This window comes from Salminus brasiliensis, chromosome 16, assembly GCF_030463535.1.
Source record: "Salminus brasiliensis chromosome 16, fSalBra1.hap2, whole genome shotgun sequence".
NCBI lineage: Eukaryota > Metazoa > Chordata > Actinopteri > Characiformes > Bryconidae > Salminus > Salminus brasiliensis.
The window spans coordinates 27,356,248-27,383,199 of NC_132893.1; the positions used below are offsets into that span (position 1 = coordinate 27,356,248).

The 26,952-nt window shown below is 41.3% G+C and overlaps 3 protein-coding genes across 3 annotated transcripts; all 3 read left to right on the forward strand.

Annotated features, from left to right (window-relative positions):
• Positions 1-5,547: 5,547 nt before the first annotated feature.
• On the forward strand, positions 5,548-7,202 carry LOC140536372 (lysozyme C-like). Its single transcript, XM_072658128.1, has 4 exons — positions 5,548-5,726; positions 5,885-6,043; positions 6,161-6,236; positions 6,637-7,202. Exons 1-4 carry the CDS (start codon positions 5,600-5,602, stop codon positions 6,701-6,703), a joined length of 429 nt encoding a protein of 142 aa, XP_072514229.1. The 5' UTR covers positions 5,548-5,599; the 3' UTR covers positions 6,704-7,202.
• Positions 7,203-10,306: 3,104 nt separating this feature from the next.
• Positions 10,307-11,390, forward strand: LOC140536458 (lysozyme C-like). Its single transcript, XM_072658283.1, has 4 exons — positions 10,307-10,433; positions 10,789-10,947; positions 11,167-11,242; positions 11,324-11,390. The coding sequence occupies exons 1-4, from the start codon at positions 10,307-10,309 to the stop codon at positions 11,388-11,390; spliced, it is 429 nt and encodes a 142-aa protein (XP_072514384.1).
• Positions 11,391-14,669: 3,279 nt separating this feature from the next.
• On the forward strand, positions 14,670-15,655 carry LOC140536586 (lysozyme C-like). Its single transcript, XM_072658476.1, has 4 exons — positions 14,670-14,796; positions 15,142-15,300; positions 15,424-15,499; positions 15,589-15,655. Exons 1-4 carry the CDS (start codon positions 14,670-14,672, stop codon positions 15,653-15,655), a joined length of 429 nt encoding a protein of 142 aa, XP_072514577.1.
• The last annotated feature ends 11,297 nt before the right edge of the window (positions 15,656-26,952 follow it).

Genomic DNA, 26,952 nt, shown 5'->3' on the forward strand with positions numbered 1-26,952 from the left:
TGAAGCAGCTGTGGGTGTTGCTCTCCTGTAAATACCACAGAAACCTGGTATAACCTTATAAAAACCGATTTCCTGGCTGTGGAGTCCAGACAAGGCCTAATCCCTGTCCAGAAAACTGACCCTAAGAAACAATGCACAGGCGTGATTTCACAAGAGCAGATTAATATTAAGATTAATATCATCCACATTATTCTATTACACAGCTTTGTTGCATTACTGGGATGCTTCAGAACTCTAATTATTATAATTATTGCTGTAAGGATTTGATTGCATACAGTGACAAGAGCATTGGAGACCTCAGGATGTTGGATGATCACCACCCCACCTCATCCCAAAAGTATTGGATGGAGCACCATCCATCATTCCAGAGAACGCAGTTCCACTGCTCCACAGCTCAATGCTGGGGGGCTTCATACCCCACATTACTTCTCTTCAGGGTCTAGACAAGCTGTGTGTGTGCATTTGCACATCTGTGTCAGCAACAGTTGCATCTTCAAGTATCTAAATGCATTCATTGGAAGGGGTGTCCACAAACATTTGTGTCTTTGCAGTTTACTCATGTGGCGTTCTTGCAGGTATTTGAGCGGACACAAGAGGGCGGTGCAGTTTAGCATCTGTGTCGGTCTCTGGGCCACAACATCTGTTGAACTGGGCTGTCTTTAAGCCTGTGGTCTCTGACCCTCCACCAGGAGAACGACCTTCCTGCAGGCTTCAACTCCAGCCCAAATCTAACTCCCCGTTCAGCCAGATGTTGAGCGCAGATTTCTTTCATACATTTCTGACCAATAAGAGGTGTTTATTAATACTAATACACTTTTAGCATATTATAATATTTCTCTGTTACACTGTTAAAAGAGCACATATACACACCATATGGACAAAAGTATTGGGACACCTACTCATTCATTGTTTCTTCTGGAATAGAGTTGATCCTGCTTTCGTTGGAGTAACTGTCTCTGCTGTCCAGCGAAGGCTTTAGACTGCTGAGCACTGCTGTGAGGATTTGATTGTATTCAGCAAGAACAGTGTTAGTGCGGTCAGATGTAACGCACCTCATTTAGTCAATCAAGGGTTTCTGAAGGCAGTAATTTGTTGGATCAGGTGGGTTGGATTACAGCTCTGGGAAAATATTGCTCAGATGTTTACACTCAGCTAAAACTGTTAGCAAAGGGTCAGTCTGGAAATGGAAAGTGTGCAGTGCTCACAGTCATAATGGCTATTTTTAAATTAGCATAATTTTACATAATGTTTCATAATGTGTAAAATTACAGTAGGAGCAGAAACAATATGGCAACAGTAATATAACGTATAACAATTTAACCACATATAAAAATGATATGTATTTAAAAGCATGGAAACGATTGGGAGGGAAACAAATGCGTGTGCACAGATGTTCCAGATGTGAGTAGCTCCTCCCTTTCTGTTTCACATTGCATTGTGGGACAATCACACTCGAACATTGTCCAGTTCTGAGTATAAATCGTGGATATTTGAGTACACTCAACTTTGACACTTATCTATACTACATGCTTCAAACTCAATAACTAGTTAGTAATTACTACGCAATTGGGACGCACCTATGGTCTCAGTTTTGTGCAAAGGCTTGTGTTAGGCTTTTTGCCTAACGTCTGTAAGCCTAGGCTTCAGCTGCTGCTTGCTTTTATAAACAGTATATTATCATCATATCATTTGGATACTTTCTCACACAACACTGCATAGAATTTTACACATTCCCGTCATGATAGAGTGTGTGTAGCCTGCAGTAAAACCTTTATGACTGTGTAATTTGGTTAACCTGCATGAAAGTGGAAAGTAGGAAAGTGCTGCCTGATTCCCGAGACATTGTTCTGGCCTAAAACACATATATTTATCCATCCATCACAGAACAGTACATGGGAAACTGAGCTGCACTGAGCTTATACATTTTGAGCTGCAAAAATCTCTTTGCTTTTGCTCTGAACTGCTGAACATTTAACCTCAGTTAAGATTTTCTATTTTTCATACAACAAAGTGAAATTTTCCATTCAGATTGTGACGTTAACCAGGCGGATGTGAGTCCACCTTCAGTTTAATTTAGACCCATTAAATAAGAAGAGCAGTGGTGAATTGGCTGATATCAAATATCTGGTTCGGGAGATAGGGAAAGTAAAAAGTGTGACATCCAACTTCCTATTTCTCTACTGGGTCTGATCATGAGTTTTACCAATACATGCATTACACAACCACTTTTGCTTGGACGGTGACTCAACTCAGCATTAGGCAATTTTGGAGTTCCAGTGCACCGAAAACAGTGTGACATCTGATTCTGAAATAATAATAGATTTTAAACTTATATTTTAATGGACAGGTTTTTACAGCTTCCCACAGATGAGTTCAAATCTATGCAGCTGTAAAGCACTACCATCATCTGAGAATCTGCACTTCTGTAACAAAGGTTTGCATTATTGAGAACAGTGCTAAACCTTTGAAGGGTAGGGATTTTGGGTGAGACACAGTTTTGTAAGTGACAGCTCATACGTGCACACGGTTAAGCAGAAGTAGGGCATTTGTTCCACCCTGTGCAGTTTCAACAAAGTAAAGTACGTCTGTTTACTGATCGTTTTCAAGTCCTTATCTCACACCCAAGTGTTTTCACTAAAAAGTGTCAGGTGGGGTTACTGATTAAGCATATCATACGATTCGTAACTCGTAATTCAGCTGTTTGCATAAGTGTTTAATGCTCAGGCCAAGCTGTACTGCTATCGCCTACATGGCATTTCTCACGCAGATGTTTATAATACAGGACATTAAAAACACTGCATTATATGCAAATATAAATAACCAAGAAATAAGCACAAGCACAGTAATTAACATCAAAGTGGTTATGTAAAATACATTGTACAATGTAATGAAGTTACATAAAAAAAAAGAAAAAGTTGTTTAACAAAGTGAAAATTGTTTTTTTTTTTGTTTTTTTTTAAAAAAAAAGAAGGACACTGGGGACACACAGGCGTCCATCATGGTAAGGATGCTGTGGCTGGGGAGCACTTCAATAATGGGCCTAAGTTGTAAGACCATAGCAGTTTGTACGTGTGAGCGATAGACAGACTTGTATATCTTTAAAACTGCAGCTACATTAGCATTTCAATATATATGCTAATATAAAATACTCATTTACCAAGACCCATAAATAACCTTAATAGCCCATATAGCCGAATTAGCCGTCTGGAGCAGTGGACAGCCATTGCTGCGGCGCACGGGGAGCAGAGAGCCCAACAGTAGCAGTTTGCTGAGCCTGGGTATATCATCTAATAGCCCGGTGCTCTAATCACTAAGCCACCAGGGCTCCACTGCCCCAATGCAGTTGAAACATGCAGGGCACTGTGGTATTCAGGGACCAGGATTGTCACATACCTCCCCAGCAAACGTCTGTCTGTGAAATCAATGTTGAAACGATGCTCATGCACATGATTTTATTGATTATACAGTGATCTGTCCTGGAAGCAGGAAAAAGGGCCAGTGTGAGACACACTGAGTCACTTTGACAAGGATCAGAGCATCTCCAAAAAACGTAGTGTTCCCAGTAATAGTCAGAAGCACCCAAGGGTCATTGATAGGTGTGTGGAGAGAAGGCTAGTCTATCTGGTCCAATCTCACAGAAGAGCTACTCTGGCTATGTCTTGTGTAGTCCATGCCTCGATGGGTTAGAGCTGTTTTGGTGGTCTGAGGGGGCTCTACACAGGCTTACGCAGGTGGTTTAAATGTTATGGCTGATTTGTGTTTATACCGCTTATGCTGGTCTTGTGCTTTGCAGTGTTTGTTCCTTAGCAACACTGGTTTCATGCTGGTGTTTCTTCAGTTTTCTGTTTGTTCCTTGTTTTGTATTATCTTCTGTATTCACTTTCAAGCCTGACCTTGGTTCTAATTTAGGTTAAAAGTCCAGCCTGATTTTGGATTCTGCTGCTTGCAGAGCGCCCTTAAATAAAAGAAATGCTCTTGATGGCACCTCGGTAACACACAGGAAGGTTAGCCTCATACATTTTGTATCAGGCACCACAACAAAACACAACATCTAACATTTTGTTATGGAAATGTTTGAAGTACCCGCTTCTTCCTTGTCAGGGTCATGGTGGGTCGAGAGCCTATTTGGAATCATTGGGTGTAAGGCAGAAACACCCCCTGGACACGGACCAGGCCCTGAGAAGGTACCATTTACACACACATATTCACACCTAGGGGCAATTTAGCATGGCCACTTCATCTTCCATGTGCATTTTTGGGAGCGTAAAACACTCCTTACAGACATTGACTGGAGCAGGAATTGAAAGCTCAACTTCGTCCCTGGAGCTGACACACACACTGTCTGTGTCACTACCAAGCACATTTTCAGTCACAGTCACTCCTTCATACCACAGAAGTGTTGAGTGAGGAACGAAACATGTAGGTCCTGCAAGACACATAATTACATTTAAGTAGACAAGTAGACATCATTTGCTTTTAAGACCAATACCAACACTTTAAAATATACTATATAAAATATATGTCCAAATACTTGTGGACAGCCCTTCTAATAAATGCATTCTGAGCAGATAAACATGAACCTATTGGCACCATGCCTAATGCCAGGTGTGGGCTATACAGGTATAAAGCCCCCCAGCCTCACCAGTTGTGGATCAGTTGAACTGTGTTCTCTGGAATGATGGTGCTCCATCCAATACTTTTGGGATGAATGCAATCAAAGTACTGAATGCAATCAAATCCTCACAGCAATGCTCTAAAATATAATAGGAAGTTGCTCCAACAAAAGCAGGCTAAACTCTTCTTTAAGACTCTTGATTTTAGAAGAAAGAAAGAAAGACCAGGTGTCCCAATACTTCTGTCCATACAGTGTAAAATGAAATATAGACCTTGTCCACTCGTCTGAGAAGGTTTTACATTAGATGTTAGAACATTGATGTTGCTGCAAGGATCTGATTGCATTCAGCCACAAGATAATTAATGGAGTCAGTTACTGAAGCTGGGTGATTCATTCTGGATTACAAACATCACTTCAGCTCTTCCTCAACATACTGGATGGAGCTCCATCACTCCAGATAATGCCATTTCATTCAGTTCCAGCTCCATGGCCCATTGCTAGAGGGCTTTGTACCCCACCAGTTGACCATTGTCATTGGGTACAGTGACCTTCAGCTCATGTTCAGCTGCTCCAGATTGCGTCCCATTACACTCTGCAGCAATTACACAAGCTGTACGTGCACAATGGAACGCCCAGGTCAGCAAAGGGTGCACCTTGAAGTGCTGCTATTAACTCCCTGTAGTGCTGTTTGAGCTGTAGACAGCAGAGCAAACACTTCTTTTTGTGGACACTTTCACTGAGATTGAATGATGTGTTTGTTCAGCAACGGCAGACAAAGGAGGCCGTAAAGAAGTCGCCCATGATAAAAAAAAAACATCAATCGAACCAGGAATTAGGTCTGAGGAAGGTTGGGTAACGTAAAAACAAAAAATTCCTGCAGTAGCACCAGTTCCCCAAACGGTATATATTTAAGGAACACATGCAAGACAGGACACACAGAACATGCACAACCCTTCTAGAGATTGACTCTCATCCTGCAGCACGATGAAGATTTGGGTGCTCCTTCTGCTGGTGGCGGTGGCCAGTGCCAAGCGGTTTACCAGATGTGAGCTGGCGAGGACTCTGAAGGCAGCTGGAATGTCCGGCTATAAGGGAGTCAGCCTGGCTAACTGTGAGTGCTCCATGTGCCATTCAAATGACATACTCATTTATATAGTTATTGAAATGTTTAGCTTTAAACTCTTTACATTTCTTTTACAGTGTTTAGCTGAACTCTGAGCAAACTGTGGAAAGCTTTAGACTAAACCTGTCTCATCTGTTTAACACTAGGGGTGTGCTTGGCCAATGCAGAGTCCAGCTACAACACTCAGGCCACCAACCGCAACTCTGACGGCTCAACGGACTACGGCATTTTCCAGATCAACAACCGCTGGTGGTGCTCCAATGGCCAGTTCCCCAGCCACAATAGCTGCCGGGTTTCCTGCAGCCGTAAGAACGACAGCCTCCAGCTTTTCTTATATGCATCCATCAGCTGTTAATACAAACACAGTGCTTGATCAGACTCATGTAACTGACTCATGTAACACTTTCTGCTTTCTCAAACAGAGCTGCTGACTGATAACATCTCAGCTAGCATCGCTTGTGCCAAGACCATAGTGAGTCAGCAGGGCATCACAGCATGGTAAGACTATAATAATAATAATAATAATAATCTGTTTTTAAAGGGCCCACATCATGGGGAACAATAGTGGCCTTAGTGAGGTCAAAAAGCAGCACACACACACACACACACACACATATATATATATATATATATATATATAGGTCAATAGCGACTCTGTGTACGGTGTATAAGCCTATAGCCATTCAAGCTGAAGTTATAAAGAAATTAAGCAAAACTGCTTTTGAATGAAGTACAGAACAGCCAGTCAGAATAGAGCTCATTTACATATGTCACAAAGCACAGAAACAAAAACATGCCATTTCGTTTTAAAAGCTGGACAACATGTGTGTGAGTTATGTAGCAAAACAGCCACAAATGAAATGCTCAAATACTTGACTGAATGATTTGTGTCCCTCAGGGTTGGTTGGCGTAACCGTTGTAGGAACCGAGATGTGAGCCAGTACATCGCAGGCTGTGGAGTGTAAATGAAGACCACAGAGTGATGCACCTCAAGCTGAATGAAATGCATCATGTGAACAATACTGTGCCGTTTGGGGCACTTTCCCAGAACCTATAAAATGCAATCATGCTGTACTGTGTTATTAGAGAATTAGTCAGAAAGTCATCACACACATTATACTCTCATATGACTTTTTATTATTGCCTAATGCTTGCCAAGGTTACTGAATATATTGTGCAAAAGGAAAATAAACGCTATGAACTGCAGATGTCTAACACATGAGTGTAATAGTGTCTGTTATCAATAATTGTCTAACTATAATGATTAAACATGTATAAAGCAACACAAAAAAGCCTGAAGTCCTGCTTGGAAAAGGAAACACTCAGAGATGATTGTATTATTGACTGCAGTATCCTGTGTATCTTCTGTAGAGTGTTGATTTGATAATTTGGTTTTGGGGGACCAAAGTGGAATGTTTGCCATAGGCCGAGGGCCTACAAATAAAGAAAGGAGGGAGGTGTTAACTGTGGCACAGTGCACCACAGATATTGTGTGACCCACAAAGCTCCAAGGTCTTGGGGTTTGATGAATGGTTGGATGGTGGATGGTAGGCTTCACACTGAGTTCACAACACATTATAGATGTGAAGCACTGAAAGCTATATGAGTATTAATAGCACCCTCCTGTGGACACTACACAAGTAAGTTACACGCCAGGTAATCTAGAAATGCCTGCTATAACATGCCCATATTACTAAACTGCTATTTATTTCATAGGGTTTGTGCAGCCATGGTTCAGATTAAAAGTTAGTTTATTTTACAAATCTGTATCAAAATTATATGTAAGAAAAAGAAAATGATCAGTATTTCAATTCAACAATTATAAACACAGCCAGGTTCAAATGCCATGGCAAACTTTAACTGTGGCTGTTATAGCTTGGCACATAATACACCTGGCATAACCCAAATTAACCAGTAAATGCCTTAACTGGAAGCAGAGTCATCCGCTATGTGGCTGCTACAGCTTGGCCAGTTTGGGCCCACAGACTACCATAGCCTTATCACAGATTTGTCTCCTATTTGTTTAGTCTGTGTCTGAATAACCGCGAGAGAGCACCGATTGGCTGCAGTACCTTGGGTTGATCTGTGTCTGTTGGATGTTGTCGGACTGTACAGTGCAGGAATGAGTATAGCAGCTAGTGTTCAGGTACAGAGAAGATGTACACAGCTTATTTCCAGAGAGGTGTTTAGTTAACAAGTATCCACATATCTCGACACTGGGGGTCTCATAGGGGTCTCTGTTCATTGATAGATGGGGTAAGGACTGTATAGTATGTGTGTCAGATAAAATGGTTAAGGATCGTAGCTTGTGGATCAATAGTGCCACTAGTTTACTAATTACAAATCTACAATTCTTCCTGAGAAACTGTGGGGAAACTGATGACAGCACATTTTACCATGGACTGTTAATCATCTACTGAGGTTGAAAGACCAGATCAGGAACAGATCTAATGTGTTTGCCAATTTTACAAAATAGCCATATGTTTGGATCGATTTTATACTGTTGCCTATCTAGTTTTTATTTATCCTAAGGGAAGCTGTAACCATCTACAAATGATGATGTATTCTATTATGTATCATAAGAACATGTTTGGTATTTTTAAGAAACCAAACTGCCTCTATAGACACACATGCCCCGACACTTACGCAGCTACCCCTACCAACATGGCGGCCGCAAAATTCGACGCAGGCTCCTGGAGCATCTCACAATGTTAAAAAACTGTTTATTCTATTGATACATAGAAGTAAAGAAACATGTCTGACATATCCTTGCAAAGTAGCACTAGCTGATGCGCTTCCTAGCTTGCTAGCCAGGCACCAAACCACTGTGAAGGCCACCAAACCACTGTAAAGGAATGAAAATGCTAAAGTTTCTGATTACACTGTAAGCTGTTTCGTATTCCCTTGCTGTTTGTTTATGCTTCACTTTGAGTAAGCTTCTTATCTGGAAGATGGTGTTAACACCTTGCTCTTCAGTGGACCCAGACTGCCAGGTGGTTAGCTATAGCTGTGTGCTCAGAGCGCCCCCTGTTGGAATATGTAATCTATCTGTGAGCTCACCTTTTCTATTTTGAGGCTATGTGTGATATTATCTGCATTGCTTTCGTTTACTTTACCATACCTTTGTATAGTTACTTTAATACCTTCTTCAGGTCTTCGATATTTGCTAGATGTTCACCAATCACCAAGGGAGCAATTGTGGTGGCGCAGCAAGGTGGCAGTTGACACGCAACCTTGGATGCAATGCAATGTAACACATGTAACTTGCTGCTATGTATGTAACTTGTGGATGACATACAATACAGATAAAGACCTATGGCAACATGCTAATTGTTGGGAGTAGAGCTGCCCTTATGGGGGCATTGATTTGCCATGGCCTTTGGAGAATAAGTAGAGATCCACATATCTGACCATTCGCTGTCTTATAGGGGTCTCTGTTCATTGATTGATGGAGTAAAGATTGATGAACTGACAGTTTTGTGCACCTAGACATTATAGTATGTATCAGATAAAATGGTCAAGGATCGTAGCTTTTGGATCATTAGTGCCACATGTTTGTTTTTTTTAGGAAGGAAGGATATTCAGTTTAGCTCCTAAATAAATCTACTTTTTACCTCTAGTTTGTTAATTACAAATCTTCTAAAATTCTGATGATTATTTAGTGGGATTTGTGAAGATGGTCCCTAACCTAGTGAATTTAAACCATTACAGGGTAATTACAATAAGAGACATAATGCATGTGTGTTCTCTTCCAAACTGTGGGGTAACTAATGACAGCAGTTACCATAGACTGTTAACCATCTACTTTAGGTTTAAAGACAACAAATGTCTGGCAAATATCAAATGTCCAATATTAAACATACCTGAAACTGATGTGATATGTTCCTAACCTGTACTATACAGAGACAGATCTACTGTGTGTCGACTTCACAACCGTCTAAACTAACCTAAACCTGATGTGATACGTTCCATTTACGTGTTGCTGCTCATACACTTAGTCCAACAACAGCCAACCAGTTAAATGTTTGAGTTTAATCTATTTAGGATAATTCAATCTGATATATGGTCTATTTAAAGCAGTGTAAGCTGAATATATGCACAAAACACAGAGCATCTTGTTCAAAACAAGACCCCCTTAGTCAGAATCATGAGAAAACTAAATAAAAGGGAGCAGAGCTCTCTGCTGTTATCTGCTCCTCACTCCACAACCACCACTAATGCACCTGCAGCTCACCACCAGACACACTCTTATCTCAGAATACTAATCAAATGCTTTCTGAGTTGTAGTTGTAGATTACATATAAAGTGTTTTATTTAATACATTATTTTATTAAGATAAAATTATTTGTTTGTCCCATAAAGGGCAGATAAGGAGGCATGCAACGAAGGCAACTGGGCATGATCAAATGCAATAATCAGATCAGGATTTAACTTTGAGAAAGGTTAGAAACTGTTTACCAAATAAATCCAGCAATCCTAGCAGTTTCTTGAACGATATAAATTTGAGCAGCACTTCCAGAGCCCTATTCAGCAGCATTTCTAGAGATCCAGTCTCATCCTGTGTCACAATGAAGCTTCTGCTGCTTCTTCTGCTTGTGGGGGTGGCAAATGCCATGTATTTTTCCAGATGTCAGTTGGCGAGTACTCTGCAAGCAGCTGGAATGGACGGCTATGCGGGTGTCAGTCTGGCTAACTGTAAGTTCTCCAAGAGCCATTTGAAGGAATGGTTCTCATATTCCATTTATCCCAATTGTTGCAGAGCAGCAAAGCTCGGATTTATGTGTGAAGTTGGATTATTTAGCCCTGCTCTGGAACTTCAGGTCTATGACTTTCAGCTGGAGTCTGATGGTAGAAATTCAATCTGGCTTGAATAATAATCATCTAAACTGCAAGTCTGTTTATGAAACACCACTAATCACAGTTTATGGATTTATGAATCACTCTATTGGATGTTTAGCCTGGTTTTGCTTTATAGGCACTGCATCATTGTGGCTGTAATCAACTGTGTATTGTATTTTGATGAACGCATGTTATACTTCAATACCTGCAGGGGTGTGCTTGGCCAATGCTGAGTCCAGCTACAACACTCAGGCCATCGACTACGACTCTGACGGCTCAATTGACTACGGCATTTTCCAGATCAACGATCGTTGGTGGTGTTCCAATGGCCAGTTCCCCAGCTACAACGGCTGTGGGATCTCTTGCAGCCGTAAGAACGACCACCTCCAATCATCCCTCAGCTGTGACCAGTGAAGCATTATCAAGCATCATGCATTAAACAAGAACACACTGATTGAACCCGTACCTTCATTTAAAGCACCATGCATACAAACACATTTCCTGTGGGATGCCCTAGACATGTCGAAAATAACAGACTGGAAACTGCATGGCTTATGTAAGCGTCTTAACACTTGTCTTTCTTAAACAGAGCTGATGACTGATAACATCTCTGCTGACATTGCGTGTGCCAAGGTCATCGTGGACCAGCAGGGCATCTCAGCGTGGTAAGACTAAAGCAGGTTAGGTTAGGTTTTTAATAGACTTTAATAGACATGTCTTAACTGTTTTTAATCCGTCTCTCTCAGGGTTGGCTGGCAAAACAACTGTGAGGGCCAAGATGTGAGTCAGTATGTCGCCGGTTGTGGACTTTAAATGAAGACCACAGGACGGTGCACTTCAGGCTTCATCTTATGGGAGAAGGAACAGAAATAAAAAATACAAACAGCAGATGACAAACGACCAATGGTCTAATTATTAAGATCTGGATGAACCAGTGTAATAAAAAGCATGGAATAAACAGCTTTACCGTTCTCCTGCTTTTTCCGTGTCTCCTGTTATTACCCAATAATGTACAATAATGACTACAGTACCCCCTGTATCCTCTGCAGTGTCTTTGCTAAAAATGAAAAGTTGCATTCCTTCAATCAAATGAAATCATATCAAATCATCATGGTTTTCACATCACATCAACACAGGTGTTACAAGGTTAGTGAAAAACGTAGGTGCGTAGTCCCTCACGGCAGTACATACACAATATATACACAATGCATATACAGAATATATACACATATACACTTACACTACATATGCACTTTTGCACTGCTTAAAATGTTCAGGTCTACTGGATAATCTGTAAAACGTAGAGGTGTTTATATAAATATGTACAGAGAGACAGACGTGAAGTCTTTGGTGGGTGCAATGTGACTGAGCAGTTGGTCTCTGGAACCAGTTCCTGGAAGTAAGCAAGTGCAGGGTGCAGAGTGTGTTGTATAGGGTGGAGGTTTGATAGGATGTCTTGTGTGATGGATTGGACTGATACACTGTACTGCCAGCTAATATTGTGTACTACTGGATATTATACTTTTCTAACAGTTCTATACAAAATAAGTAGCAAACTTGTATAACAAGTAGATGATCTCAGCAGTAGCTACAGGAGCCTGAATGGCTCATTATTCACTTCTGTCTTTCAGCTTATCGCAATATACTAAAAAGCTTGATAAAAAGTGAATGTACGTTTGAAAAGACATTTCTTTTAAACCACTCTTGTGTAACATTTCAACTAATGCACTTAACTGCACCACATAACTGAACACAACTTCACCAATGTTCCTCAGGTGATTGTGACCATTTGATTGAGGACTATGGGTTGATCTGCATTAGCTAGAAGCTGATGGGAGTATTTAAGTCTTATCAGTGTCTAATACAAATTATGAAAGGACAGATTTACTGTGTGCCCACTTAATAAAATAGCCATATTTTAAATACAAACCTGGTGTCTGTAACAAACCAAACAGCTTGAAATCAGTTGAAATCCAGTTAGTTATGATGATTTACTCTGTGGATCTCCTGCCTTCAACATATAATATGCTGGTGAAGAGCTGGTTAACCGGCTAGCTTACCAGTATAGGATGTTTCTGTCTGGATGACCATCTTTTCAACCACCTTGACCATCAAAGACCAGCGTAAACTATCTCCTTGAGCTGGATTTTTCAGCAGGGATGCCAGACAGTAGCTGGTTAAATTCTGATTACACTGTTTGCTGTTTTCTGTGTTTCTTTGCTGCTTGTTTATGCTTCAGTCAGAGTAGGCCTGGAAATAGTATTCACACCATGGCAGCTGCTCTCATGTTGACTCAGAGTGCCATGTGGTTATAGCTGTGTGCTCAGACTGCCCTCTGTTGGAATCTATACTATAATATCAAGTTAGCTTTTTCTTTTTTGAGGTGATGTGTGATATTAGATGAATGACTTTATTAATATTTAATAGTAATGTATTCTTTACATGTTTGTTTTCTGTTTACAGAACCACACACCCAAAGCCTGTCTCTGTGTTGAGCGTCAACTTAGAACTTGCCATCTTACTGTAACTTTTAATACTGGATTTTCCCTTTTTGCCAGATTTTCACCAATTTTGAAATTTTACCCAGCTAACAGGTCCATGTGTGGCCTGTATGTGTAGCCCAACTGAGAACCAGAAGGTTTTGTCCTCTTGGGGTTTTCCATGTTGGCCCCACATATGGATGCACCAGGATCAGTTATGGGATCAGGATGGTTTAAACATGGGTCCCATCTGAGTTGCACATGGAGCCTAGATTGGACTCGTGTGAGATTAAGGTGGGCTGTAACGATGGGGCCCACTTGAGAAGCCCACCTAGGTCCCAGTAAAATGCCTGTACAAACCCACTCAGAGCCCATGCCCACCCTAAACTCACTTAGCCCTCGTTCCAGCCCTGTGAGCCCCACATGAGCATGTTGGCCAGGTAAATGAATGCATGATAAAAGAGCAATGCATATGCTGTATATTTCATAATTTCTTGCAAATTCTTTTATAAGAATATGAAAGAATTGTGGAGCTTTCCATATAGCTACTCTTGCGAGTTAAGGACCATACCCAAAGAGACATACTGGACACGGACATAAAAACACAAACAGAAATTAATTTATTGAACGATTGACATACTGCACCAAAATTAAAGCCTTTCTAATGGAAGCGTTCAGCTACCTTAAGTTGCACCCATTGCTGACACAGATGTTCAAATGCATACACACAGCTTGTCTAGTCCCTGTAGAGAAGTACTGCCAATAGAATAGGGACTCTCTGGAGAAGATCATGCAAATAAAAACTGATAAAAGTGTTAGACGAGGGTAGAGGGGTATGAAGCCCCCAGCATTGATCTGTGGAGCAGTGGAACTGTGTTCTCTGGAATTATGGTTGGTGCTCCAGTACTTTTGGGATGCAATCATATCTACATACCAACATCTAGCAGAAAGCCTTTCCTGGAAAGTAGAGACAGTTACTCCAACAAAAGCAGGATAAGCTCTTTTTAATACTCTTGATTTCAGAAGTAGCAACGAATAACCAACTAACCTGAGACTGGTGTGATATGTTCTGTTAACGAGGTTCTGCTAATAGTAATGGTAATGATGTAGCAGCAGCGTGTCAGCCACATTTCTAATTGAGTTTAGGGTCATACACACTGATATACGGCTTATTTAAAGCAGTGCAAGCTCAATACATGCACAAAACACAGAGCACCTCGTTCAAAACAAGACCCCCCCCCAGTTTTGTAAGATGCAGAGCGGGAATCATGAGAAACCATGAAAGGGAGTAGAGCTCTCTGCTGTTATCTGCTCCTCACTCCACAACCACCACTAATGCACCTGCAGCTTACCACCAGACACACTCTTATCTCAGAATACTAATCAAATGCTTTCTGAGTTGTAGTTGTAGATTACATATAAAGTGTTTTATTTAATACATTATTTTATTAAGATAAAATTATTTATTTATGTCCCACAAAGGGCAGATAAGGATTATTTACCCCCAAAATTCCAGCAATCGCAGCAGTTCCTCCAGCGGTATAAATTTCAGCAGCACTTCTAGAGATTCACACAGGAGTACATTCAGGAGTCTCCTGTATCCTGTGTCACAATGAAGTTTTTGGTGCTTCTTCTGTTTGTGGGCGTGGCCAATGCCAAATATTTTACCAGATGTGAATTGGCAAGTGTTCTGCAAGCAGCTGGAATGGACGGCTATGCGGGTGTCGGTCTGGGTGACTGTGAGTTCTTCTAGAGCCATTTGAATGAATGGTTCTTTTTTCCACAGTGTTTTATTTATCCCCAGTGTTGCTTGTGGGGGAAGTTTGATGCTTTACTTTTACCCCAGAGCTACAAGTCTATGACTTTCAGCTGGAGTCTGATGGTAGAGATTCAATCTGGCTTGAATAATAATCATCTAAACTGCAAGTCTGTTTATGAAACACCACTAATCACAGTTTATGGATTTATGAATCGCTCTATTGGATGTTTAGCCTGGTTTTGCTTTATGGGCACTGCATCATTGTGGCTGTAATCAACTGTGTATTGTATTTTAATGAACGCATGTTATACTTTAATACCTCCAGGGATGTGCTTGGCCAGTGCTGCGTCCAGCTACAACACTCAGGCCATCAACCACAACTCTGACGGCTCCACTAACTACGGCATTTTCCAGATCAAAGATCGTCTGTGGTGTTCCAATGACCAGTTCCCCAGCTACAACGGCTGTCGGATCTCCTGCAGCCGTGAGAATGACAGCCATGATTTAAAGCATCATACAAACATGGTGCCGCAGACATATAGAAAATAACAGCCTGGAAGAAGTCTACAAAATCTTGAGTGTTTTAACACTTGTCTTTCTCAAACAGAGCTTTTGATTGATGACATCTCTGCTGACATTGCGTGTGCCAAGGTCATTGCCAACCAGCAGGGCATTTTATTTTGGTAAGACTAAAGCATTAAGGTTTTCAATAGACTCGTTTAATAGTCGTGTCAGATACATGTCTTAACTGTTTTCAATCCGTCTCTCTCAGGCCAGGCTGGCAAGCCAACTGCGAGGCCCGCGATGTGAGCTTGTACGTCGCAGGCTGTGAGCTTTAAACAGAAACCACAGGACGGTGCACTTAAAGCTGAATAAAATGCATCTTATGGGAGAAGGAACAGAAATGAAAGCCCACAAATAGCAGATGACAAACGACCAATGATCTAATTATTAAGATCTGGATAAAACAATAATAAAAAGCATGGAATAAACCAGTCTCCGGTTATTAACCGATAATGTACAGCAATGGAGGAATGGCTGATTGCCCAGTATGCCCTGTATCCTCTGCAGTGTGTATAGTAAAAGTGAAAAAGTTACAAGTTAAATGCAACTGCATACAAAAGGGTTTTTATTTCAGTTCTCTACAAAATAAGTAGCAAAATTGTATGAAAGGAGAGAGAATTAGAAAAGAAGAAGATAAGCATTCAAACTCACTAAATACAGAAGCCTGCAGTGAATGGCTTAATATTCACTGTCCTTCAACTACTCGTAATATACAGAGAAGCCTGAAAAGATACAGCCTGAATGTTCATTCCAAAAGACATTTCTTTTAAACCGTCTTTGTGTAACGCTTCAACTAATGTACTTCATAAAAAATACTTGCATACATAACTGAACACAATTACACAAAGCTTCCTTAGGTTAATGGGATCACTTTAGATATGTCCTGCTTTGCCTGGTGCCTTGCGTAGAAGCCTGCATATGGCTGCATTCAAATGTCCAGACCTCATTCATAATGTCCATCAGCTGATACAGTTGTACAGTTGTGTGTGAATGTTTGGGCACACATTAACAAATAACACACGTCTTTTTAAGCTACAGCATCTGCTGTGCGGCCTGTTGTTGGAAGCCTGATATGCATTTTCTGGCTCTTCAAACCTTGTGCTCATCAAACATGGACTCCTGGAAGTAACTGTCCATAAGAACATTGCCATGTGTTTTCAGCTTTGATTGCTATCACTGTTAAAAGTATAAGATCTTGAGGAACCTTTGAGGGGTTCTTCAAATTAAAACTGTGGAAGAGCCATTTAAGGTGTTTTGAGCAAACTTCAAAGAACCCTTTTCATCTTGAAGGGTCCCTAAAGCACCTTTAGAGAACCCCTAAAAGTTCCTCAAGGAACTTATATATTTAACAGTGGACAGCGCAGCATGTTAAAAATGACCAGTTCATGGGAACTATGGAAGTCAAGCTCAGATCTGGAGGAGCAGAAAACTGCTCATATGCTGGTAAGTAAGGCAAATCAAACCCCCATATGACTGCTAGTGAAGTTACTAGTGAGAGTGCACTGTTCCACTGTGCAGCTTTGCTAGCCCGAACATTATCCTCAAAAAAGGGGCAATAGAGGCTATGTTTACTACTCCCCGTTAGAAAAATGTGACAAAATGTGTCATTTGGGAAATGATGCCAAAATATTTGCATACAACCGTATGTACAAGTGATGCAGATCAGTATGGTTCCCGGTTATAACGTTTCCCTGACCTGCTAGGTTCATATCATGACTGGTAGTACTGATGATCAGGTGCACTGGAGCAGAGCAAACCATTTAGGGTTTCAACTGCTCACATTCTGGTGGTCTCAGGTGGGCGACTCATGTAGTCTTGAATCGCCTGATGCAAAGGAAGCCACTTCCCTACAGATGCCTTTATTGCCACGATCCACCTGTAAATATAGCATGAAAAATACATGAAATATGTGAAAGCAATGTACGTTTTACAATGGATATCAGAGTTAACATTATTATGCAAGGTGTTATTATTATTACGGCATTCTAAAATAAACCACATTTAACACAAACCTATGAACAACAGGTTATTAGATGTACTTTTGTAAATAAACACATTAGGCCACATATAGTCCAAGACTAGGTCAATAATACAGTAGGCTTATTCCATGGCTGGGAAACTGACTCATAACCTTTTCATAATGTATTTACTCTTAGGTCTTATTTGCTTTGCTAAAAGGCCTTGAACTAAGCTAATCACACAGATGAGATGTTGTTTGGTACCGTTTGTTTTCGTTGCCGTTTTCAGCACACAGGTGGAACACTTTGAACTCCTCAGACGGGGGTTTGAGTTCGATGGTGGATCTTTTGGATCCTAAGGGCTGTTCCTTCACCAAGTAGCCGTGCAGGTAGATCCCCCCTGTGGCCATTCACCAAATAAAACAGGAGAATTCAGTGTGCACCCAAAACCAAAGATTCATAGCACTGCTGGCAAAGTGAGCTACTCAACTAAGAAAGATTCAGCTTAAAAAATGATCCTAATGGGTTCATGGTGTGGGTGAACGGCTCTAGAGAAAACTATTCATTGGTGTAGAATACTGTGTGTAAGTGGTTTTTGTGGTGGCTGTATGACCTTTTAAAAAGTTTACAGTTCTACTGTCAGGACTGCTTAACGTCACCTGCAGCAACATAAGTATTATAATAAAATAAAAAACATTTAATTAAAAGCCTTTTAATGAAATTACTTCCAGTGCAACTACAGCATCACTTTACCCAAGAGATATGTACATTCCACTGACAATCTTCTGTAGGATTGAGCCCAGTGCAACCGTGTTTCTTGACAAAGCTGATCTTCTAGTAGCATACCTTTTGAGATTTTGTCTATTTGTCATGTTTTGTATAATAAACATTCATTCAATCATTTTTCATTTGGTTATGCATCATACACTATGAGGGCAAAAGTATTCGGACACCTGCTCATTCAGTGTTTCTTCTGATCAAGAATCAATGATATTAAATAAGAGTTCATCCTGCTTTTGTTGGAGAAACTGTTTGTATTGTCAAGGAAAGGCCTTCTACTAGATTTTGAAGCATTGCTATGAGGATTTGATATCATTCAGCGGCAAGAGCATTAGTGAGGTTGGGATATTGGATGATCACCACCTCACCTCATCCCTAGCTCCCCAACGCATCCCAAAAGTATTGGATGGAGCACCATCATTCCACTGCCCCACAGCTCAATGCTGGGGGTTTTATACCCCTCTGGGTTTATGCTTATCTGCTGTAGAGAGTCCTATTCTATTGGCAATACTTCTCAGCAGCTTAAAAGTAGCTGAATGGTCTTTTTCAGAAGGCGTGTCCATAGGCGTTTGGACATACAGTATATTTTCATTGTATTAGACTATTTTAAGGTATTTAGATCTTAACAGTCAGAGATCCCTTTACAATCGTCTATTAGAAGATTCCACGGGGAACCAAAAGTGGTTATTCTATGCCATCACTCCAAAGAACCTTCTACTTGGTTCCAGTTAGTCATTTTAAGGCCGTAGTTTCTTTGTGTATGGGTGCAGTAGATGAGTCGTACCAACTGCGTAGGTCGATCGAATGCTGCCGTAGAAATAGAGGCATCCGTCTTTCAGGATGCAGTAGTGTTGTACCCATGAGTCTTTGTTCCTGTCCAGCAGATGAAGCAGGCCGAGGCATTCTGGGTTCTTGACGGCCAGTGGAGGCAGGTTCGAGTTGTGGCGAGTTACGTCCACCCACACGTGATTCTGCAACAGGAATCACCACGGTTACTCAACCGTCCTGACTGTTACCATGGCAACACAACTGAAGCTCTTTATTCCTTTGTTCTGGGCTCCTGTGCTGCTCAGCTGTGCCATAAATATAACATACAGGAATATCACATAGAATATAATTACATTAACAGATATTCTCTTCAAGAAGATCCATCATTATACAGTACTATACAGCAGGGAGCAGAACAGCATGCTCTGAATGCTTCATTTGTCTTTCTTCAAAGATGACCCCATCCAGAAGTAGACCACTCATGGGGTTATGTCACTTTGTGTTGTTGGGGTCCAGGTTTTATGCTCATCATACCGGTGCTAATAGTCAATGCCAATGCTGTATCAGGTGTTATGAATGTAGCATGGTGTGTACATGGATCTGTGAGGTGTTCTGATGCCGCTGGGTAGTTTGTGGATCTACTGATGTTACTGGTTTGTGTTTGTATATTTGCCTTACATGATCTCTAGATTTAATGGACTACTCTTTTTACCTTCTATCACCTGTTTTGTGACCGTTTAGGAAATATTTTCTAGCTGAAACCTCAAAGAATCAAGATCTTTTACCTGAGTGATGGGGTGAACTGCTCGTTCCATGGCCTCCAACCATCTGAGAAAAGGAAAGAAAAAAACATCACCATCTTGTTACAGCACTTCAGTGTATTAATTAAACATTTGCCCAGCAAGCAGAGAGCATGGCTCTGATATGCTCTTACAAGGGCTCTGTATTCTGGGCCTGAAGCAAGTCACTTATAGGGGCCAGGCTGTTCCTTTAACACTCTGTCAGCTGATGCCTCATAAACAGGGACTTTTAACTCCTGATGGAAAATTCTGATTCCATCGTTCTCATCCTTGTAAAAGGAGAGGTAGAGGTGACTTCTTCAGCCCTTACAAATATACTATATGTCCAAATGTTTGTGGACACCCCTTTTAATTAATGCATTTAATTATGCACCCATTGATGATATCTATTTTTAAATGCACACACACAGCTTGTCTAGTCTCTGTACAGAAGTATTGCCTGAAGAATAGGACTGGAGTCTGGAGTAGAAAAACATGAACCTATTGGCATCAAGCCTAATGTCAGGCATGGGCTAAAGGGGTATAAACCCCCCAGATGGTGATCATGTAACATCCTGACCTATCTAACGCTCTTGTTGCTAAATGCAATGCTTCAAAATCTAGTAGAAAGCCTTCTTCCCTGGATGGTAGAGACAGTTACTCCAACAAGAGCAGGATAAACTCTTTTTAATACCCTTGAATTCAATGAACGAGCAGGTGTCCCAATACTGTTAAGTACTGTTAAGTGCTTGTAATGTAATCTAACTATCAAACCAGCAACCTTCCGGTCCCCAAGCCCACTTCTCTAACCTATAGGCAACAACTGCCCCCAATTCACCTTCCATGTGTGTTTTTGGAAGGAAACTCAAACAGACACAATAGTACATCATATCTTTGTGCTCTTTGTCACACTGGTGTGTTTAGCACAGCAGTCCACTTTAAATCAAGTCACCTTCTCATTTCTTGGTTCGATGTAGCACAGAAGTAGTAAACTCTGTTTCCGGACATGGGACAGCATTTGAACACGAAGGGTTTCCCCAGGCTGGAGTCAGCCTCCACTACTGCACCTTCCAGCTTCATGCCGGACAGAGCACGGCTTTTTCCTTCATCCTGTGAGACAGACACACTGCAGGTCAGTCAAGAGGCTAAAAATCGGGAGTTCAACCCAGGACTTCCATTTTTTTATAGTATTCACCCTAATACTTTTGTGATTGTAGATCAATAGTAGATAGATAAATAGCTTTTGGGTGGCAGTATATAAATGTGTGGTACATAAAACTTGAGAAATTGTCTTAAAATATCTCAGCGTACCCAGCCATGTGGGGTTCAAATGAGCATGGGCTATATGGCTTCCAGGTGGGCTAGGCTGAGACTGGACTTGGGCTTCCCAAGTAGGCCCCACTGTTACAGCCTACCTTATTCTCACATGGGTCCCATCTACAGCCCAATGTGCAGTGTACAACCAAGACAGGGCCCATGCTTAACAACTCCTGGTTACTGATCCTGGTGGGCCACATCCATATGTGGGGTCAACATGGAACCCATGGACAAAACTTCCTGACCCCTAGTTGGGCTAACCATACAAGCCCCTAATGGGCATGTTATCTGTGTAGTTTTGAGACCTTGGGCCTCGAACATGACAGAGCTCAGACACAAGCTTTAATGGGAAAAATGCTTCAATGACATTTTTAATATGACAAATGGATGGATTTAGCGAGCTCGGAGAGTGTGTGAGAGAGAGAGAGAGGTAAGGGAATCGGGGAAATGACATGTTAAAGTTTGGTTGTGTAAGTTAATGTGTTAACACTGACAGCACATAGTAGACTTTTGAAAAAAGGTTTGGTAATAAAGTTGCCTGTTGAGAACTTTTAACATGACTGCTTTATTTAAAATGATCAGTTCATTTGATCAATTCTGTTCAAGCTTTATCCACTGAAACATGTTCTGAAATTAATTCTAATGATTTCTCAGTTGAAAGGGACAGGTTGAACACCTACTTTCTGTTTGTTCACACCGTTTGCTTCACACATTAAAATCTAAAAAAATACTCTGACAATGACTATCAGAAGTTGGGCTTACTAAACGGTTTGGAAGATTCAGGAGTGAACTGTGTGAAAGGAAATCAGACTCACTCTTTTGTTTCTGTAGTAGTAAAGGCAGCAGTCGTGCCTGAGCACAAACCACCTCTTCCTCCAGCCCTTCAGCAGACTTGACTGGGTGCGCTTGTGCAAATAGCCTCGGCAGGCAGGCCTTGGGGTGTTAGGGGTCCGGCCAATGTCAGAACCGATGGTCAGAGTCAGAAGATCAGGACCTTTTCAGAGGTCAAAATATAAAAGTTAAAATACTGCATAATTGCGTACAGTGACAGCTTCTCTAACCTCTCTAAATAGTCTTCAATAAATTTGATAAATTATAGGTAAACTTTTACATTGCTATGCTGTAAGTTCTATAGTTATGGGAGTAAGGATCTGAACTGATGTCTGTATTTTCTATGGACAATGAAACATGCTATATAGTCTCAGTAAGTGTAAAACTAAGTGATCACTGCCCTAAAACACACATCAGACTGTTTATCCTAGTAGTGAACCAGAGGGTTTAAATTGCACTTCCTTAAATAGCGACTAGAGCTTTACTACATCCCCGTCAACATGTTGATAATCCCCCCATGGCCAGGTGTCGTGTCTGTGCACCTGCAGTACCTTGCCGAGCGAGGTCAGCTGCCTCAGAGTGTGGCACACTCGTGACATCGGTGCCATTAACTGCCAGCACGTAGTCTCCAACCTGTAGCCCTGCCTCCTCTGCAGCTCCATCTGAAACCAGCAGGCAGACTGTTCATGGCTTCATGCTTCAGGAAGTGCCAAACTCACAGTGTAATCCACTCAGTACCAACAGCATTTCTAAAGTATCAAGGTGTAAAGCCATGCAGACTTTTGAAACTAGGTCATAAGTGGCCTATCATTTGGTTAAGTGCTTCATGCTGAACAAACGGATAAGATTCCTCGTCCACCTACTTGTGTCAACTTCAGTGACGACAATTGGTTTGGAGAATTGGATCCTGAAACCCCACGGATACTCTCCCAGTCCTTTGTTGATTTTTACAGTTCGTTCCCGAACTGAAAAGAACACAAAACAATGACATCAACACAATTTTTCATGGCTTTAAATACAGGAAATTTCTAAAAAAACAAAACAAAAGTGCTTCAAAGGTTTTCTTGCGTGATGCCTTAAAAGAACCACTTTTGGTTCAAGAAAGAACCATGTTTGTGGACAGAGGAGGATGGGCCCCCCTTGTGAGTCTTGGTTCCTCTCAAGGTTTCTTCCTCCAGCTCTGAGGGAATTTTTTCTTGCCACTGTCGCCGTTGGCTGCTCACTGGGGGTCTTAGACTTTTCATGTTTTCTTATGTTATTTCTTTTTTCTTTTTTCTGTCTTGTACTAATTACTAATTATGTAAAGCTGCTTTGTGACAACAACAGTTGCAAAAAGCACTATATAAATAAATTTGACTTGACTTGACATGGTTCTTAAAGGGACTGATAGTGGTTCCACAATGGCATCGCTCAAAGAACCCCTTGAAGCACCTTTATTTCTAAGAGCGTATGTGAAACTGCCTTCTGTGCCTACTCTCACCACTTTACATAAAATGCCTTCTTTCCTTGTTACTTGATTAGTAGTTTATTAGTAGAATTAGTCATATGACAATAAGCAAAATTAGCTAAAATGAGAAATAAAATGAAGTTTAAGATAAATTAAGATAAAATTAATGGCAATAGTATATCATCACTGTCGAAAAACCTTACATTTACATTTAAGGCATCTTTTCCAGAGCGACTTACAAAAATGCTTCTCTGTTCACTCAGAAAATACCCTTAGCTAGTTTGTATCAGCTTATATTAGATGCTACTAAAAACAAAAGTCAGTGTGGAGACCACTATACTCGGCACTGCACTTCACCCAAGTACTCTTGGTAGAAGTGGGTCTTCAGTTCCCTTTTTTTCATTTTTTGACATAAATTGAATTTGTTCTTTACATCGTGTTAAAGTTGTCCTCATGATTTTGAAATTTACATAGTAAAAATCATGATGAATGGACCAATCAAAATGCTCCAAAATGACTTGAAATAAAATCTTTAGTTATTAAGGTTTTTTCCTTCTCCTTTAAAGTTGCCATTTTGGAGATGTGAAGTTTTTGTGTGACAGCAACAATATCTTACTATGCCCTAATTGGCTATTACGCTTTGTGAAAGGTCACTTGTGATGTTTCTACTGGTCACAGTGTGTCATTCAGGTTATCACAAAGCTGTTAAAAACAAGCTCAACTGGAACCTTTTTTAAAGATGGCTCTGTGAAAATACACAATGTGTTTGAATGTATGTTCGTGTTTATGTTTGTGTTTACTTACTTGCAACAGGTCGAGGACCATTGCTAAGACACTGAGCAGTTTCGCTTGGGTTGACATCATCTCCTCGATAAATCCATGAGGCTGAGTGGAACGTCTCGGTGTAAAAACCTCTATCTTCAATAGACATGTCAACTGACCGGGTGTCTTCTGAATTCACTGTGTCTGATATGAAGATAAACAACAATGTAACAAATACTGCAAACTCTAAAACTCACAAGATGCCAGTGGAGGTGGTTTTGCTGCAGTCTAGTTATTTGCATAGGATCTTTCATTGGCTTGTTCTGAACCAGAAGAGAGAAAAACTGGCACCATGTAGAAAATTCTTCTAGCCGCCATTCTGTCATTGTTGTGGCAGAAGTGCTTATGATACTATTTGCTGTCTGATTGGATTTCTTCTCTGGATTGTGATCAATTGATGACTTTTCTGACTAATGTTCACCTGATTCCTCTGTGATGTTGCTAGTCATTGAACTTCCTCCTGCAGAACTCCACTGTTTGCTCTCCTTAAACATCTTGCGTTTCTTTGCCCAATGGTCTGAAATTTCTTCTGAATCCTTGAGGGCACAATCTCCTGGGGGCTTTAGATGCTCCCGGAAGTCCAGTGATGCTATGAATGACAAAATAAATATTAATAACAAAGCTAGCATTGTGCACAGGCTCACATATTCTGAGGACAACAGTGGCCAGTAGATCTACTGGACATTACATTATATATATACAAGTATTTTGTGAAGAACTTTTAAAAATAGCCTACATTTGGGGGTAGTCTGCCGGTCAGCCATGTCTGACTGGTATGACTTTGATGTCCGACGGATACCCATGCTCGTCTGTCTGTTTGTTTGACTACAGACTCTATTTGATGCCTGTGCTTCTTCACGACTTGCTCTTCGATAATTCTCCATTCTTTTTGTTGGAGCATCTTCAGCGTGCATCTCCAGTGCATGTCCAGTGTGCATCTCCAGTGATGTCTCTGTCTGGTTTTCTGAGGGACAATATAAGGAGATGCTTTCTACTTGTGAGTGGGGGGGCTGGTGGGATTCCTCAATTTCTTGTCTTTCAACATCCAGCTGTTCTGATGGAGATGCAGAAAGTGGCTCAGACACTGCACTGCATGTTTCTGTGGCCGATGGGGATTCCTGTAGATTGTTCTGCAAAGTATCTTCACTTGTTGACACAGAGTGGTTCTGCAGACATCTCTGCTCATATCCACCTATAATGATGGTCATTACTGAGCCTCTTCGCTTCTTTTGAGCACTAACAACTTCTTGGTCTTCATACGTTTGAGGTTTGGGTCTGCTGGGGGCTCCATCACTAATGTGTTCCTCAGAGTTGCAAGGTGAAGGTGGGGTGACGTGGATGAGAAGGTTTTTCTCAAAGATGTCCTCAGCCAGAGCTACTGGACTGCTCTCCTCCATCTCAACCATCTCTTCATCAAAACCACTTTCGGTCACCTCACTCTGTTCCAGCGGGCCCGCTGAGGAGCTCCTGCGGTCAGCTCTGACCAATCGCATCAACTCACTAAACTCTGCTGGATCTCCAGGATCCTGGCCACTCTTCAGGAAGACATCCTCAGACGTCTCGTCAGACCTTGTTGGATAAAATGGGTTTTTTGTGGTGCTGTATGCCTTGATGTTATCAGGAGCATAGATAGAGCTGGAACTTGGCCTGTAGCTGCTGCTGCTTGATGACTTGCGACTCTCTCCTTCGAAAAGTCCTAATCTCTCATCGTCTAGGTAGAACCTAGTTACTCTCTCTGCTTGAGAAGGTAACGACTGCATGAAAAATGAAGAGAGTGTGCCAGAGGAAAACGACTCTCTGCATGAAGGAATGCTTTCTTGGCCTTGGCTTGACTGATACGCCACCCCAGGAAAGGTCCTCCGCCTTTTTGTTGGCACTTCTATGTAGCCGTTAGCTTGAGTTTTGGTTTCTAAGATGGCAATGCTGTTGTTACGCATTCTCATCTTTCCTTCATGATTTTGAATGAAGTTTTTAGTGAAAGACGACCTGCTGACTGGAGTCCTGGGGTATAAGGGTTCCTGACTTTCCAGGACATATTGACTACAACACACCGGTTGAAACATTCTTTCTTCCTCGTCTAAGGTAAGCTGAAACTTAGAGTCTTTGTTCCACGAGTCCTTCTGCTCTTTGAACACGTCATCATTTATCTGACAGGATTCTACGTTCTCTGTCAAATTTTGAAGAAATTCATCACTTTCCTTGTCAGCAAACTCGAGAGGTGGAGGAATATCCCATAACGTCTCATTGCTTAAACTCTCAGGAAGTGATAGCTGCCTCTGTGGGAGCCAGAAACCAGAAGGCGAGGAGCAGGTAGATGAACCATCCACCAGTGTGAAATCAGTGTCAGTGTAACCTCCAGCATAGTGTCTGCAGAAGTGATCTTTGCAGCAGCTTTTGCAGCAGTCAATCTCATCTTGGCTGCCTAATGAGCTTAGATTGCAAGACATCTCTTTAACATCTGTCTTCAGTTCTGCAATGCTAACCTTATAGCTCACATTTTCACAGTGTTTGGCATTTTGCTTATAACCAGTTGTGCACTGGCTCCAGGAGAAAGGGTGGGCAGATCCTTCCTTGTTTGTTGTTTCGACTTTCTGGCTCTGAAAACAAGCCTCCGTTGCCTGTCCCTGCTCACTTCGGAGAACGAGAGTGGTCTTGAAGTCTGAGTCATCCGACTGTACCACTTCATTGATCTCAAGCCTCATATTGGAGCTCACGCACTTAACCTTGGCTGTTGTGACCGCTATCACGCTGCTGACTCTCTCTCCTGCTGCAGACTCGTGGGAGCGCTGAAATATGATTTTGGGAGCAGACCTTCCAAAATCATCAATTGTCACTGAGTGTGTGATCTTTAGACCCTTGTCTTTATCCAC

Excerpts from the sequence above, each read along its gene's own strand:
- LOC140536372 (XM_072658128.1), top strand. The coding sequence starts at position 5,600 with ATGAAGATTTGGGTGCTCCTTCTGCTGGTGGCGGTGGCCAGTGCCAAG. Across the intron at positions 5,727-5,884 it reads GGGAGTCAGCCTGGCTAACT|GGGTGTGCTTGGCCAATGCA; the intron begins GTGAGTGCTCCA and ends GTTTAACACTAG. Across the intron at positions 6,237-6,636 it reads CAGCAGGGCATCACAGCATG|GGTTGGTTGGCGTAACCGTT; the intron begins GTAAGACTATAA and ends TGTGTCCCTCAG.
- LOC140536458 (XM_072658283.1), top strand. The coding sequence starts at position 10,307 with ATGAAGCTTCTGCTGCTTCTTCTGCTTGTGGGGGTGGCAAATGCCATG. Across the intron at positions 10,948-11,166 it reads CTGTGGGATCTCTTGCAGCC|AGCTGATGACTGATAACATC; the intron begins GTAAGAACGACC and ends TTTCTTAAACAG. Across the intron at positions 11,243-11,323 it reads CAGCAGGGCATCTCAGCGTG|GGTTGGCTGGCAAAACAACT; the intron begins GTAAGACTAAAG and ends CGTCTCTCTCAG.
- LOC140536586 (XM_072658476.1), top strand. The coding sequence starts at position 14,670 with ATGAAGTTTTTGGTGCTTCTTCTGTTTGTGGGCGTGGCCAATGCCAAA. Across the intron at positions 15,301-15,423 it reads CTGTCGGATCTCCTGCAGCC|AGCTTTTGATTGATGACATC; the intron begins GTGAGAATGACA and ends TTTCTCAAACAG. Across the intron at positions 15,500-15,588 it reads CAGCAGGGCATTTTATTTTG|GCCAGGCTGGCAAGCCAACT; the intron begins GTAAGACTAAAG and ends CGTCTCTCTCAG.